We start from the raw sequence: 16,784 nt of genomic DNA, 5'->3' as shown, positions 1-16,784 counted from the left end.
CACCAGCGACCGTTTTAGTGTTCTATCGGTCTGTTTTGTGTATTATTTTTACACCTAAATTACTACATTGAATAAATTCTATAAAAATGCATTGCATTCGATAAACACTAAGCAAGGAACATTAAAAAGGGAAGATTCTCTGAAGAAGCCCGCTTCCACCTACGTATATTCAGATTGGATTTAGTTTCATTTTTGTTGTTTAGCGTCGTTTTTCTGCCATTTTTGGCTAATCGCGAAGATGAGAATGAGTGATGAAAATTGATGACACTCCCAAAGAAGACCCACGACGAGGGCGGGATTCGAACCCGCCACTCCTGGTGGTTTCTTGGGTAGGATTACGGTTTTAGGTTTTATTTAAAAGTGAAGTTGATGAAAGGACACTCGTGCCATTCCGGGACTCGAACCCGTTGGCGTAATCCTGTTACAACATACAGTCTGTAACAAAATAACTGCACAAGTTAACACAATGGAACGCAAACTATGTTTTAGGTGATATGTAGACAATTATACCGCTCATATTTTTCTTTAGATTAATCCTTGGCCTTGTTTTATATGTCTATATATGAAAACCAGCTGATTTCAGGGCCATAATCTTGCCTTGTTTGCGTGGTGAAGTGTCACTTAGGATTTTCCCCATGCCTGTACACGGGTCACAGTTACTGCAACTTTAGTAATTGAGAATAGTCCAGACTACCTCTGAGACACACTTTAGTAATCTAGCGATAGAGTGAAATCCATTACACAGATTTTCCACCCACTATTCACATGATTTCCACCAGTAAACACGGTTGCACGTCAGGAACAGGCGGCAGCCATTTGCACACAGACATCAGAGACATCTGTTAGCAGAGAGCGGAATGAAAGACAGCAGTGCAAAATAACAAAAAGAATCAAGGAACAATCCCAAGTGCAATTTGCCATTGTTTTGCACATTATTACAATGGCAATTTAAACATATGTCAATATTTCAATATTCCCTTCATTTTTTAGCGGTGGCGCAGTTATCTTGTTACAGACTGTATACTAGCAGTCGCGGCAAGTAGGGGCTAACGTGGGGTTGCTCGCCCCACTCCCCTCCCTCCGCACTATGTCCTCTTAATGCTAAGCCTTGTCTACTAAAAGAGTAAACTATCATTGCCCCCTTCCCCCTACCACAGTATTGGCACCCAATCGATGCTACTGTATACTGGTTTAGTTTCACACACGCACAAACAAACAAAAAAAACGTCATTCAGCAAATGCCTTTGCCTTCTTGTTCTGTATACGCTGAGAAAGTTTGTTCATTGACACGTTGTGTGTTTATGCCGAAATGTGTCCTTCTAGACCGACACGAGAACGAGACGGGTGCTTATAATTCGAGACGAGAACGAGAGAGACTTCCTCACACACGAGACAGGACTCGATACCATCCTCAGAAGCAAGTGAAGGCATTTTTTGGATCCCCTGGCTATACCACGTGTCTTAATACACTTCCTCCTGCTTCCTTTTATAACCCCTGGTGATGTGGTTCTGCTGGCCGTACGAAGAGGAGTCAGACCTCAAAGGAGGCCACGGAAGAACGTGATGGCAAGAAGCTCAACGCGCCACAAACAAGGGTTTCTTTTTTGTGTTCATCCACTTAGGCTACTTTCTGCTAGTACCACCTCCCCTTCCTGGCGCCCTTTTCATTGCCCTTCTCATAGGTAATATTTCTTTGTATTCTATTATCCCCCCGGGGCTTAGAAATCTCTAGAAAGTACGTATCGTATTGAGAGGCGGATCCAGGCTACAGAGCTCCACCGAAGGACAGGACGGTATTTATTTCCATCTAAGTTACATGAAGATATGGTACAATTGGGATAATCAAATAATAATAGTAATAATAATAGGACTTCATAAAGCTGGAAATGTTACGAATGATATGTTCATTAATATGTATAAACATTATTTTTACTACCACAATTTTGCTATTGTTATTATTTTGACATCTTTATACCGAGAAGACATTGAAGTGTTCATCCCCTTCTGATAGTCACACTGCGGTGTTCATTCATGTGAACGCAGCTTTGTGTGATTTGGTGTCTTAAGTTCACTTTATGCACAGTAAGGCTAATCGTGACTGGACCTACAGTTTAAAGTGGGATCCGAACCACTATGTGCCTCCAAAAAGCAGCTTTACAATACCTACAATTTAAATGATCAATTTATATAATGCTGATATCATTACTAGGCACCTACTTTATGGAAAATTCTAAATATGACTGTTGCAGCGTATGCTCTTTATGAATCTGTAGCTAGATTGTCGTAAATAATGATGATGTTGCAAGTTATACAGACTATTCTCAATATTCGCGAGAGCTGCGATTCGTTATTTGACCAGTTCACACTTTCAACGTAGTACAGGTCTGTCTGCACAATTGGGGCGGGGTGACTCTTTACAAAGATAGCCAAATGTCAACGCCTCTTCCATCTAGTGTACACTGGACTGCAATCTTGCAAACTATCGAGGCTCTGGCGTCTTGATCCACAGCCAGTATAACCAGTGGCGTGCCCAGAATTTTCGAAAGGGAGGGGTTATGTGTGCACATTTTTTAAGTAGTCAGTCCTCATTTTGCCATATTTCCCTGCCTTTGACCTTTTTTTTAAAAAAAAAAACTGGACCAAAAGGGGGGAGTTATAACCCCCACCAACCCCTCCTTGGGCACGCCACTGAGTATAACCCTCTGTGTGTTGTAGTCTGTTCTGTATGTTTGTGATTGTCCCTTCATCCATCTCTCACCGTTCATGTAAAGCTTATTTCCTTTTTTTTTTTAAAAAAAAAAAAATTATGCTCCAATGCCCATTACTGCTGAAATATTTACTTTAGAGACCTTCGATCTCTTCGGCTCATGACCTGAAACTAGTACTACACTGTCGGCAATGTCTTCAGCTTTGGACCCGAACTTGTTATAGTGGTAGACTTCAGCACTTTCCATCAAAATGTGTCACTAGTTCTCCCTCCCCCCACCCAATCTCTACATCTTATATAACTGTCAATGGACACTGACTGATCAATAATCGACTGTCACACTTACTCCTGAAGTCTTATTGAATGATTCTGTTGTACAGACCAACCGTGAAATTGAATCCGCGTATTTACATCCATATTATATTCTGGAATGTTCCGCACATAAAATGTTTTGTAGTTCGACTCCACCTCCTATTCACTCTTCAGAGAATTATTAATCCAATGAATCGCCCGACTCATGGCGATGCCTTCAACAGTGCTTTGTTGTGCAACTTCCAAATAATGACGAATCTTTAAATAATGCTCAAGTTCGTTGCGACAACACCGAAAGAGCAAGAAAAGTTTGCATACAATATTATCAATAACAGGGTTATCCCTCAAGGTTCTAGAGCATTCTCCGCTTTTCCTCGATAATTATATCTCTCTTTAAATTATAATCACAATATTTTATTTCACACACACAAGCCAAGAACCTCATTTTATCTAGTGTAAATCGAAAAATTTCGGAGGGGCTCGAGTCCCCTGCCATGGCCCAACCAAACTACCATGTTTCCGACACTTTCTCGATCCCTAGCCGTAGCTGTGTATAGGAAGAGGTAGTGCACAGGCTACCGGAGCGTGCAGCGGCAGGAAAGCCGAATAGCTCGCAGGCTGGCCGAGGGGGGAGACCAGAAGCCAGTGCCTGAGGTTACGTTCCCACGGTTTGATCTGGGGCTGCCTGGCTCATTGACTTCCAACTCCCATGTTGCCATATTTAATTCTTTCGCGTCCTTTTTTTTTCGGGTAATCGCCTTCACAAAGGGAGAGGAGCGTGTTGGACGATCTTCCGAGTGAGGTGGTTTCCAAGGGAGGTATTGGGGGGGGGGGAGGTGCCCCGGTGAGGTCGTGGTACCAAGTGCTATGTGGTGCCCCCCCGGGGCAAGAGAGGCCCCGGGATATTTACGATTCGAGATGTCGTAAAATACGATCTCTGGTGTGTACGTTTTTCGTTTCTTTTCGTAACTGTGTTTGCTGGTTTACAATGCCTTGGTTAGTAGGCCATTAGGAGCTTCTCTTATCTCGGGTGAGTCGATAGATGAGAGGGACTTTAGCTCTCGAAAGCTCGGAAACATTTCCAGAACTCACTTGCAAGCATGTATCTAGAACTTCATTTCTGGAGGGTCTGAACCAAGTGCCTCACATGTAATAATAATAATAATGTTTATAATCAATGGCTTAATAATATTAGAATAATAATAAATAGGTAAATTAATATTTATTAATATTGATATTATTGCATGATAAAAACAACACGTATTCATTACCAGGCTTATGTGTAGTTATTATTACTAGCATTTGTTTAAAATCAGCTGCTCTACTAAAGAAATTAATGTCTAAAGATGTTAATGGATTATTTATTGAATAACAAAAAGGTTGTTAGGTCCAGCTGATGAAAAACAAAATCCGTCATCATTATCTCAATATATTTTTATGTGTGTGGGTGTGATTTTCACAGGCACTGTTAACGAAAAGCTGTATATTCACAAGCTGCCATACCTGTGTATAAGTTCTGCGGAAATAGATCATTCTCGTATCATACAATTAGTCTCTAGGTGGGGTCTGGATCCTTGAACCCCCCTAAATACGTCTTTTATAGATAGATGAGACTGTCGTTAGTTCTCGAAAGCATTCTCTTCGTACATATAAAGCGGATATCAACCTGATTATTTACAAAAAGTTCAATTTTGGAATGATAAAAAATAAGCTCCAGGGCCCACACCGCCCTCTGAGGGCCGGCGGCGGCAAGCTACTTTTCTCATTGAGTGTCGCGTGGTCTGAACAACGAGTCATATCGTGACTGTTTTCTTGTACCCTTTGTGACCACAGCATCTACTTCTTTTCAAGCAGCTCCTCAAATGTCCTTACGATGCTACAACACTACATTGCTAGGGTTTTCGCCGGGAATCGAACCCAGGACTGATCGCACCAAAGGCTAGAGCTCTAATCATATTATTACGCAGGAAGGAACCTGTTATAATTGCAAACCCAATCTATTAGTAGCAATTGTGAACCTGTTGTTTGTGGTTCCGCATATATTTAGTGGGGAAAATCCCGTTTTTCGAGGACTCGTAGCGTCGAAACGAGGCGTCAAAGGAAGTTGTTCTTTAAAGACCTTTATACAATGTGAAACATTGTGTATGTATACGAGCTTACACTATATCGTCACTACATCTGGTCCAAAAAAGAACTGGCCCGTTTCCGAGATACTTAGTGTGATTTACGTCGCTTAATTTTTCCGTAGGGTTAACTGCAACAGGGAAGTGAAAGGGCCAAGGAAGTAGATCCGTATGTCTGTGAAGCCCGAGATAAGATTTAGGACACAGTATGAGCACGCCTTTGTCTGAGCCACCGCTGACAAGAAGCGATAGCGTGCCACACGCATGCCTTTACTGTGAGTGAATGCTTAGGCACGCATTGTTCGTGTCACCCTCAGATTTAGTCTCTCGAGGCTAAGAAAGGTGCATTTCTCGCAATCCAGAAGTCGGGCACTGTAACTGGGTGGTTCCGGGTTCGATTCTCACACTCTAAGTAACCTATTGGAACCACGAAAAGTCTAGAAATCGTCGCAAGGTGTCATCTTGATTTCAAGGAAAATGGGGAATGCAGGACAAAATTTGAACTCCCTTTCTTTGTCACTAAATTCACGTGGTGTCCCTCTCTCTGATTTCTATTACTCTCTCTCTTTCTCTCTCTCTCATCTTCTCTTGTTCCTTTTCTCTTTCTTTATCCCTTTATCTCTGTCTCTTCCGTGTTTTTGTATTTCCTTCTCTTCTTCTTTTGTTATTTTTATCTCTTTCTCTTTTCTTATTTTTCTACATCACCCTCTTTTATTCGTCATTTTCTCCTTGTCTCTCTCTCTTCCTCCCGTTTTGTTCCTTTTCTCTTTTTATCTCCTTTTCTCTTTTTGCAGTGTTTTTCTCTTTCTCCCCTTTTGTTCTATTTTTCATCTTCTCTTTCTCCTTTTCTTTTTTCTTTTTCTTCTTACTCTTTTTATCTTTATTTCCTTTTTGTTTCTCTCTCTCTGTCGTTCATTTTCCTTTCTTTTCCTCCTTTCTTACTTTTCCCTCTCTCTCTCTCTCTCTCTCTCTCTCCTGTGTTGTTCCTTTTCTCTTTTTATCTATTTTCTCTGCAGTGTTTTTCTCTTTCCCCCTTCTTTTGTTCAATTTTTCATCTTCTTTTCCCCTTTATTCTTTATCTATTTTCTTCTTATTATTTTTATCTTTATCTTCTCTTTTGCTTCTCTCTCTCTCTCTCTTACATTTTCTCTTCCCTCTTTTCCTTTCTCTCACTATATGTCTCTCTTTCTCTCTTCCTTTCCTCTTTCATTTTCCCACTCTTTGTCCCTTATGTTCTTCTACACCAGGAGCGTATATTCTAGGCTAGCTAGGCTGTCTACGAAGCCTGAAGTCTGGAGAATAAAATACAGGAGAAAAATCGATCAGAAATTGTAAATAAAATTATTCATATCAGTGAAATGATGATGGTGATGCTGGAGTTGGCAACCTGATTTCTTGTGAGTTGGTAACCAGCTTTCCTATGAGTTGGCAACCTGATTTCGTATGAGTTGGCAACCTGATTTCCTTTGAGTTGGCAAACTTATTTCTATTCATAGCCTAGGACCACGTGACATAGTGAGATAGCCCACATCATCGTTTCAGTATACGCCACTGTTCTACACATGATTCTGAAATATCCCCAGGCTATGGTGGGGCACAAATGCTACCAAGATCATATTAAGGTGGACTAGAGGCAATTCTGTTACAAAGCCTCTGGTAACGCACTGCTTTTTGAAAAAGAAAAAAAAGTTTAAATAATTTGTAACGAGTTAAACTTTTTACCCAACTTCCCAAACTGATCGTCACGTGGGAGAAAATTTCTGCAAGAAGTAAATACCTTAGAAACACGAATTAGCCAACCAGGAAATTGGAACGTAGGGCAGTTCACTTGCCCTCTGCGTGGTGAAATTACCGCGAAACGGACTTGGAACGAAAAGAATTAGAGTGGAGATGGTATCGAGACGAGACTTGTAAATTCCTGCCTCGGTCTCGGTCTCGACTCGATTTCTAAATCCCTATCTCGTTATGGTTTCGGTCTCAACTAGAAATATAAGCAGCATTTACAGCATGTCCTCCTCAACAAACATCCCCAGCATACAGAGGCCATTAAAACAAACAACTTTTCTTTATATCGCTTTCTTGTTTGACGCCTCGTTTCTACGCTACGAACCCTCCCAAAAAGGGGTTTTATCCTCTGTCCCACCCTTCTGGAGCAGGCGAACGAAACCAAGTCTCCACCAATGAACACGTGAGAGGAACGGGATTGCGTGGAGGGATGACGCTGTGCGCGGCCTTGCTGCATAGATATCTTGGACAGGGTATAGCTATGCAAATCCTCAGCAGCGGTTCACAATTACCGCTAACGTTAATTATAATAAGCAAAATGCATATATATCGGTTTATTATATTTGAAGAAATCACACAACGAATTAAATTTAAGATAGGTAAGTTTATTCGTGTTGAACTATAGTCTCGAAGGAGATCAAGAGCTTCCGACATCATCTCGATTTACAAAGGCCTGTCTCGTATCGAAAGGCTTGGCGACGTTCTCGTCTCGAATTTTACAAAGCCCTATCCTCACGAAACCGAGACACGCTGACTGGTGTCGAATCAGCAACATCCCTAAATAAGAGCGACACGGCACAGATTAAACGCAAACGGAAGAACAGCGAAAATTTCCCTGTTGTCCCGGTGGCACCTCTGCCGAAACCACGTGATCCATGAGATGGATCTCACGAAGAACCCTGGCGTCATGGCTGCCAATAAGACGGAATATCTCCACCGCCTGTATTTTAAGAACCAATCACTACGCTTTTTTTTTCCTTCTCGAAGAGGAAAGGCTAAACGTGAGCACGCCCCTTTTTCTGCATTCTTCTCCAGCGCAGGAGATTAAAGGTTACGTCACTCAGGGCTGTCCAAAGCTATACGCTTTTTGGCGGGAAATACCATATGATCATCTGCTCCAGCTGGGATTATGATCAGAGTTGCCAACCCAAACTAAAAATATACAAGTCTCGTGAATTTGTAACTGCCATCAATGACGAAATTACTTCATGCTTAGTTTATTGCACTTATGTATGGTCAAAGAAATTGCCGTTGTCGTCAAATCATCAAAACGCATCGTACAGTTCCAATTTTTGGTAGACAATCCCGTTAATGGTAAAAATTAAAAATGCAATATGCATTATTTTTAAAAAATAAATAGCTCTGTGCTTTAAAAATACAACAAAAATGACTGCTTCCTTTCTATTAAATGTGTTGAAATTTCGCCTATAAAAATGCATAGAGGAAAGTCACCAAAACAGACAGACCATAATTTACCGAAGTGGAATACATCAATATATGAATCAATTCCATGCCCAAGTGTAAGCTGTGTAACAATGTCTATCACAGCAACATTTTATTCCACAATTTTTTTTCTTCACAAAAAGTACAATTATACCATCTGAAAGAATAGGTTCCTAAACCACGTCTTAACACCTAAAAAAATATATGTTCAGAATCGTTATTCTATCACAGGGTGCGGAATCATTGAAGACCTGGTGGGGGGAAGAAGATCTTAATCTACACCCCCCCACACGCATATACATACATACATACATAAATTATTATGATATGGATATTTTTAATGTTATTAAATATATAAAAGTCAATTAATTACTAAATATTTTTTAAAAAACATTATAAATACAGATAAAGTAATTAATTCGTTATGCACTAGGAAACCACAGACAAAAAAGGCTACTTTGCAAACTCACAGATTATCTTCACATGGCAAAACTTTGCTCTGATTGGCTGTTCCACAGAATCTAGTCGAAGAAAGTTAGTAGCAATTAGAACATGTCCTATTCCTCAAAACCAGTCAAGCAGTCAGCCAGGTGGCCATGATTGCTACCTAGAAAGTTAGTTCAGCGCCAACTAGGGCATTCCAACTAGATATCCAGTTCCGTGTGATAGGGAAGACTGATTTTTTTAAACAGTTCTGAGTTGGCAACTCTGACTGTAACAGATAGCGGGGAATACGAACTGCCAGTGGGTCCACACGAGGACAAATGCCTCAGCTGTTCTTTGGGTGTTGAATGGAGAGCGGGACTGGCGGGGCAGGAGGGGTTGCCTTTGTGTGTGCGTGTGTAACAGAATGCCCCGACATGTGGAAGGAACCCAGAGGACATAATGTATGTTATTTCCCAGGTACAATGCCCAATGGATAATTCTTGCTGCACTGAATTCTTATGGTGGCTTCATAGAATAGAAAATGTCGCTGGTGTCGTGAGCAAAGGGCTGTCATCAAACACCACAATGGACTATTTTAAAAAGTAGAGCGGATAAAGACGATTTCTTAGGTCTAGCCAATTTATAGCCTAAAGTCATACCCAAGTCGACCACTAACATATCTTACCCAACACTACTTTTTTCAATACAATTACTTCGTACATATGAATATTAAATATCCTTGAAAAGAATAAGATTACCTAGCAATTATTCACTCTACGTTTGTGTAGTCGGTAGGGCGTCTGACTGCCACGCGGGAGACTCGGATTCGATTCCCGTGGTGGGTGAACTAAGGTCGGAATTTTTACCCGCATGAAGCGGCTCTGGGGCTCACCCAGCCTCAAATCAAAAGGGTACCTGATTTTTCGCAGAGGCCATAAAACACTCTGTAGTGCGTCAATAGATTAGATGCATTTACTTTTCTGTTGATGGGCGAGACTTATTTTCGACCTACAGTTTAAAGTGGAATCCGAACCATGTGCCTCCACAGGGTATCGAACCTGGGATCCCTTGATTACAAGGCAACGTTGGCAGTACACCATCCGGAGGCTCAGATATAGATACGTTATTAATTGGTTTTCAGCATTTTTCAGTGTAACATTTTTTGTTAATTGATTCTTTTGTTATATTTGACTTTGCGTTTCTGACACTTTTGGCTAATCGTGACGAGAATTAATGATGATTAGATGAAATTGATGAAGACAACCATTTTCGAGGGCTGGGCCTCTAATGCGGGAATGACTAGTCTAATATCTCTACGATCCTGTGTCGTTTTCGGGCTTCCCAATGACGTAGTGGTAATTCAATTCCGGTCCAGGACAGAAAACCAGCAAGCGTAAATGGGTTCTGGGCCGTAGAGAACCTTTATATCAGCAAAGCATTTCAATTCGGTCCAGGAACCTTTTTTCCGGGTGAATTTAAATACGGTCCAGGGACCTTTTTTCCGGATCGATTTAAATTCGGTCCAGTAAATAACCCTTTTTCCGGATCAATTAAAATTCGGTCCAGGAACGTTTTTTTTTTCCAAAGAAACAATATGCAACTTGGACCGAATTTAAATTGTGCGAGAAAAAAAGTTCCGGTCCTACAGCGGAACCCAATAGAACCCATTAGAATTTACGGGTCCCTGGACCTTTTACAACCCTGGTCCCAGGTTCGATACCTGTGGTTCGGATCCCACTTTAAACTGTGGGTCCAGTCCCCATAAGCCTATCTGTGCATAAAGTGGAATCTGTCTCTTTCATTAAACCTTGAATCATTTTCTACTTGACCTTGACTTAATGGTGTAGATATGAACTATGCTCACCGCTTAAAATAAACTACTATTAATAATGTTCTATGTAGTTCGTCTTATGATCTGAAAAAAAAACAAGACAATTTTAGAAAGATTTTGAACTTCTTTAACAATAGGCCCTGTGCAAACTGGATTCTACTAGAACATGAATATTTTGTTAACAAGCCGTACTACCATATCAAGAGTGCAACAATTCAACAACCCTTTCTGTACCTGCCTTGGCTATCTTCGCCAGGGCAATGGACGGTCTATTAAGAAGCAGCGAACGAGAGGCCTATAAAGTGCCACGTGACCAGCGGCGGTCTGCCTTAATTACTGGGCGGCTTCACCCGGTTCCTTCGCAATTAGCTCCTAATTAGTAGACAGACGGGCATTCCTGATGTCTGTGAAGCCAGAAAGGCATTAAGCCTAATCTTCTTATGGGATTGTTATCCCAGTCATTTCACTGTGCACTGGCTAGGATAGGTCCACTATAGCAAAAAGCATAACGTGAAAATTCCTGAAACAAATATCTATCTCTGAATCACATTCTGTACAGTGGGATGCATAAGTATTACCAAGCAAATTGTCCATCACTATGGACTTTACTTCATTGCGTACAAATGAAACGAAACGCTAAACAAGCTTAAATCTATTCCTTACAAACACGCACGATCAAAGAGAAAAAGTAGCCATGAACAATTTGCCGAGTAATACTTATGCATTGCACTGTACCTTCACTTGAAAGTAACAGATTTGAATCATGGTATGTAAGAAATTTGACAAATTCCCATGCTAGTTTTTTTGATACGACAGTTGTGACGAATACAGTGGGATGCATAAGTATTACCAAACAAATTGTCCATCACCATGCTCACTCGTTTTGTTTTACACAATGAGAACTTCGGAAATTGAAACAGAACGCCTAAAAAAGCAGATGACAATTTCTGCACCAGAGGACCTCAGAGTGCATTGCTTAAAAACACGTAGGATGCAAGGAAAAAATTAATGAAGATATAGTCATGGACAATTTGCCGAGCAATTCTTATTCCACTGTATATTAACATTACAGGGAAGATTCGGAAGAGATGTTGCATTCTTTTTCTACTATCTTTACTTCCCCCATCTCATGACACACTTTTATATGATTAGCTATGAATTTATTTAATTTCCTATTTTATGCTTTAGACAAAAGCATTATCTTTGACATTTTTCTTAACATTAATGTTACGATCGACTTCACGGTGTAAAGAAAGTTTATACCATTTTGATATCATGGCATATTCCATGGCAAATTTGCAGATAGAATCGGTTCTAATTTTCTTAACATCTCGCGTAGCATAACCAATCAGAAGCTAGCTCTACGTCACATGGACAGGTGTAATGGCAGCCGAGTGCGATGTAAACAATGTATCACTTCACATTTTTAAGTCAACAACTGTTCAACAGAGAGTAAAATGACGTTTCCTACGAAACGGTTTTAGATAGAAATCAATGGCGCTGCTTAAATACACTTTATAGCACATATAGCACACCTATGGAGGAATAGCGAGCACTGTCTTATAGACAGAAATAGCTATTATTCATTAAAGTTCGTTTTCGCATGTAAGAGCCATTTGCACTATGCAGTATATTTTCCTTTGTAGATAAGTTTTAGCATAGTGCGGGGGCAACAAAAAGTGTGTGTGGGGGGGGGGGGCAATTGCCCCCCCTAATCGCCGCCACTGCACATCACTAATACCGCACACGCACCAAAGGAAAAGAAACCGACACTACATTACAGTAGCCACACTAGCTGCGAACTGACAAACAAAGCTGTTGATTTCAACTGTCAATATCCCTCCACTTGACTTTCAATTGTTAAATTCATTTCTTCCAGGAACAATAGTTTATATTCGAGCACTGTTACGTGACCCATGAAAATAGTGTTATGATGTAAGAAGATATTTAAAATGCTAGAAATGACTTGATATATTGTTTTATTATGCTACTATCAAAATATTAAGGAATTTTAATAGTCGATGGCCTTTGCCACTACTGCCCCTAAAGTGTCTCATTTCTGCACGGCCCCTAGGTTTTAGGGTAGGATAGCCTAGTGGCAAATCACCCCCAGCGCATGATTCGATAGTTTTTACATTAAGGTGATGCTTAAGTGTATTGCCAATTTTAACCGAAGGTGATGACATTCTTGATTAAAACTGTTCCTTATTTTGCTTGCAGGACTCGATGCGTTGGCCTACGACCCTCACAAGTTCGCCATGGACTACCACAGCATTGGGTTTCGCGAGTGTGCTGCGGAGGTCGCCAGGTATATGGTTACAGTGGAAGGAATGGACATCCAAGACCCGCTTAGACTGAGGCTCATGTCTCACCTCCAGTGCTTCGCAGCCCAAAGGGAGTTGGCCAACAAGCAGGCGTCCACCAGTTGGGGCTTCAACCACCACAGCCTCAGCACGGGAGTCAACAACCCTTACACCACTTCCCCGGCCTCGGCTAGTTTGTCAAGTCACATGATCCCTCCCCCGTCCACCGCATCTCATGTAGGTTCCGCGACGATGTCCCAATCGGGACCTACCTCACTATTGGACTCAACTCAACTGTCGTCGATGAACGCGTACGGGACGACGCTTCACAACGACGTCTCGTCGTGCGGACCGTTGGCTCCGTCGGTGTCGACATCGTCGTCGACGGCCGCTGGAATTCGGCACCCCCACTCGTCGCCCCTGACGCCGTCAGTGTCGTCGACGGCGGCTCAACTGAACTCTTCCCATCAGTACCACGTGAATCTGAACTCGCATAGTTTTCCTTCCATTTCGCAAAACAGTTTCAACCCTAGTACTGCCAATATGAAACCCTACAGGCCGTGGGGTGCCGAAGTCGCTTATTGAGTGGGTGCCGCTCCCCCCCCCCCCCTCTTGGGGTGCGAATAATACTAGTCCAGTAGTGTGTAGTATAAAGTATCAATATGTATATAATGCAAAACTGTATTTTATAACTGAAATATTAGTATAGTGCCTCGTCTTATGACAATGGCTTCATCAAACTACTTCAATTGTTTTTCACTTCCTGTAATGGCGTCTGTAAAATACATACCATTTGTACATATATAAGCATATATCAGCAGCTGTACAAGCAAATCCCGTTATCCTTTATGGGCGAATCTACCAATGATATCTTAAGCACATCAGGGGAGAAAAGAAATCTCGAGGTCTTGCAAGAAATAGGAGCTACTACCACAGATAAAGGTATATAAGCAGATCTGGAAGCAAGGCAGGAAACCGGTGCACTGACCTCCTGCTGGGAACGCCCCTTCGCAAGAAGTTTCGGAATAATACGTTGAGAGGCGCTGAGAGACACCACTCGAAATCTTGCTTCCACTTCTTCTGCCACAAAAACACAAGAGATGGCACTGCTACATTTCAACGCTCGGGTGCTAAGCCTAACGTCATCGAATTACGAGTCAACTTCACTATACTTGTCTGTGGTACTACTCAGTTTCACTAAATCAATTAGTGGTGTTTGAATTTTGCTCAAATTTGTCCAGAAGGTAAAATTGGCCCAATTGGGTGTATATTACAGCTATAATTCTGAAATATAATCAGTGTGCATTTCTTAAATTGAGCTAAATTGTTCTAGAACTGAATGAATTAAAGATATATACAGGGTGTATTATAATAAAGTGAACAACTTTAAGAACTTATTTCCACTAAACTATATGGAATAAAACAATAATATTTGTTATGTATCAATCAGTAACACTTGAAGTTTCTCTGAATGTCTGCAAATGTCTACAAATGGGTATCAATATCTATAAATGCTCAATATTTGGCTTCCACCAGTTATGTGACACACATCCCATCGAAATTCAAGTTCTTGCCACACTCTTCCAAAGAACTCGTCCACCAAAGCAAGGGCGTATCATATTCTCTCCTTCAGCTGTTGCACATTCTGAGACATAGGTGGCATATAGACTTTGTCTTTCACAAAGCCCCAAATGCAGATGTCTAGGGGTAAGATCTGGGGACATGTGAAAGTCGCCATTTTCTTTAGCACTACACCAGCGTCACCAATGTCAGAAGTCTTGCGCATGAAAACAAGACTTGAACTTTTTCTCATTGTTATACAACAAACCTTATTGCTTTGTTTCAGATATTTTTTTTAACAATAAACCTGATAAATTGTTTACTTTATTCTGATATGCGTTGTCTTTGTAAATGCTACTGTGCTTCAGATATATTAGGTTCTCCTCATACCATGTTGAAATCTAGCCTTTCATGTACAGTGAGATGCACAAGTATTGCTCGGCAAATTGTCCTTGACTACGTTCATTAATTTGTCAGCAACTTGTTTGACGCCTTGTTTCGAGCCTTGCAGCTCCCATTGGGTAAAACAGAGAGAATAAACATGCGGATGGACATTTTGCTTGGTAATACTTATGCATCCCAATGTACTATTTACTTTTGTGTCAAAACCTGAAGTATGTGGGTGAAGCCATATTCTGTGTATATAAATGAAAAATAATATTTATAGTAATGTGTGTTACAGTACATGGTGAAATTTGAATAAAATGTCACAGGCCTTAAGAATCAATCCTCTTTTTTTAAAAAATAAATATGTCCATACTATGTTTGATACGAAATATTCTACAAAGTAGAAACCATAATCATATGACTTATTGAAGTGTCGTGCCTAAATCTATGCAATAACAGAGGGATATCAATGGTACCTCTGAATTTGCTCTTATTTTCACTATAGTGCCTTGTGGTTAGTATTTTTATAAAGATGTTTCAAAATAACAAACATAAAATTTGATTATACCAATTGAATCGTTGTTGGTAAATGTTGATCTGCACTCTACAGTAATTTTTGGCTGACTACTCAAATCAGTAACAAAAATAAACATTGAATTATATAGCGATTAATAGCCAATAACGTGAGTTATATTTTAGCCAAAATTAGTATACGAAACGTGCAAATGATCTGCTGTGAATGAATTTTAATATATACACGTTTTAGATATAATATAAACAAATCATTATGCTGAAATGAATAATATGCAATTATAATACATATCGTTTAAAATGAAATATTGTGAAAGTACAAAGAATTCTTATAATCTAGTCTTTATAGTATTTTTGGTAAACTCTACTCAAGGAAGTGCCTATATTAATTAATATATTGTCTTTATCCAACGGTATTTATGAAAGAGTATGTTGTCCAGAAATTGAGATATGCTTTATGTAAATTATATTTTCCAAATACATGTGCAAAGTACCCTGCAAGATGAAAATTACATCATGGTTGATTATACATATTTTGTAATACCTCTCTTGTACAGTGCAACACATTTAGATAAACATTTTCCCTGTGGTCATATTTGAATCAGGCATCCATCTGGGGATGTATGATAGATGAAAAGTCCGAATGTATAGTATTTGTAATTTTGTATTTTTATATGCAATGATCTCAAATTCTGAGTGTATTTACGATCTCAAAAAAAAGGAAAATGCAAAAAATAAATTTTTGAAAGTTGCTTTATAAAATGACTGTTATTTCTGACAATAATTATGTTCACGGATGTTACATTTCGCGTCTTTCCATTAGAATGATTTTCAAAGGCTAAACCAATTGAGACCTAACACGTTTTCTGTTTAATAAATGACATTAAGTTCCGTATAAATTGGTCTAATTGCATGTCGCTGCTGTTACACGTTTCATTGTAATATCAGTGACACGTTTGATCTATATTTACAAATAACAATATCATTATCAAACAGCAATTCGTGGTTCTTGGAAAATACGTGTAATATGTTAATAATTTCATTTTTGTAACTGGTTTATGAAAAACCTGTGTCATTCATGTCATCATTAATGAATTTATGTAAATCAGCAAAATGTAACAACCGTGATAATTTGGAGTGGTTCATAATCAAATTCTATATTAATATCTCTCTCTCTCTCTCTCTCTCTTTCTCTCTCTCTTCTCTTTCTCTCTCTCTCTCTCTCTCTCTCTCTCCTCTCCCTAGCTCCTCCCCCTCTCTCTAAACACACACACCCACACACACAGATAGGGTGTTGCCGTACAAAATTTCACAACGTGTAGAACACGCGAATACAAAGAACTTTTCTTGGCAACGTTTTGCTCTCTAAGAGCACC

General features: G+C 40.0%; 1 protein-coding gene across 1 annotated transcript in view; it reads left to right on the top strand.

Annotated features, from left to right (window-relative positions):
* Nucleotides 1-15,994, top strand: part of Hey (Hairy/E(spl)-related with YRPW motif) — a 42,145-nt gene extending 26,151 nt beyond the window's left edge. Inside the window, exon 3 of the mRNA XM_083144221.1 lies at nucleotides 12,848-15,994. Within this exon, the coding sequence (XP_083000347.1) occupies nucleotides 12,848-13,515 (668 nt within the window). The 3' untranslated portion in view covers nucleotides 13,516-15,994. The remainder of the gene's footprint in view (nucleotides 1-12,847) is intronic.
* Nucleotides 15,995-16,784: the final 790 nt, after the last annotated feature.

This window comes from Lepisma saccharinum, chromosome 23, assembly GCF_977018435.1.
Source record: "Lepisma saccharinum chromosome 23, izLepSacc3.1, whole genome shotgun sequence".
NCBI classification, from domain to species: domain Eukaryota; kingdom Metazoa; phylum Arthropoda; class Insecta; order Zygentoma; family Lepismatidae; genus Lepisma; species Lepisma saccharinum.
Note: the sequence above shows the minus strand (reverse complement) of the source record. Positions and strands in the feature narration are given on the sequence as shown.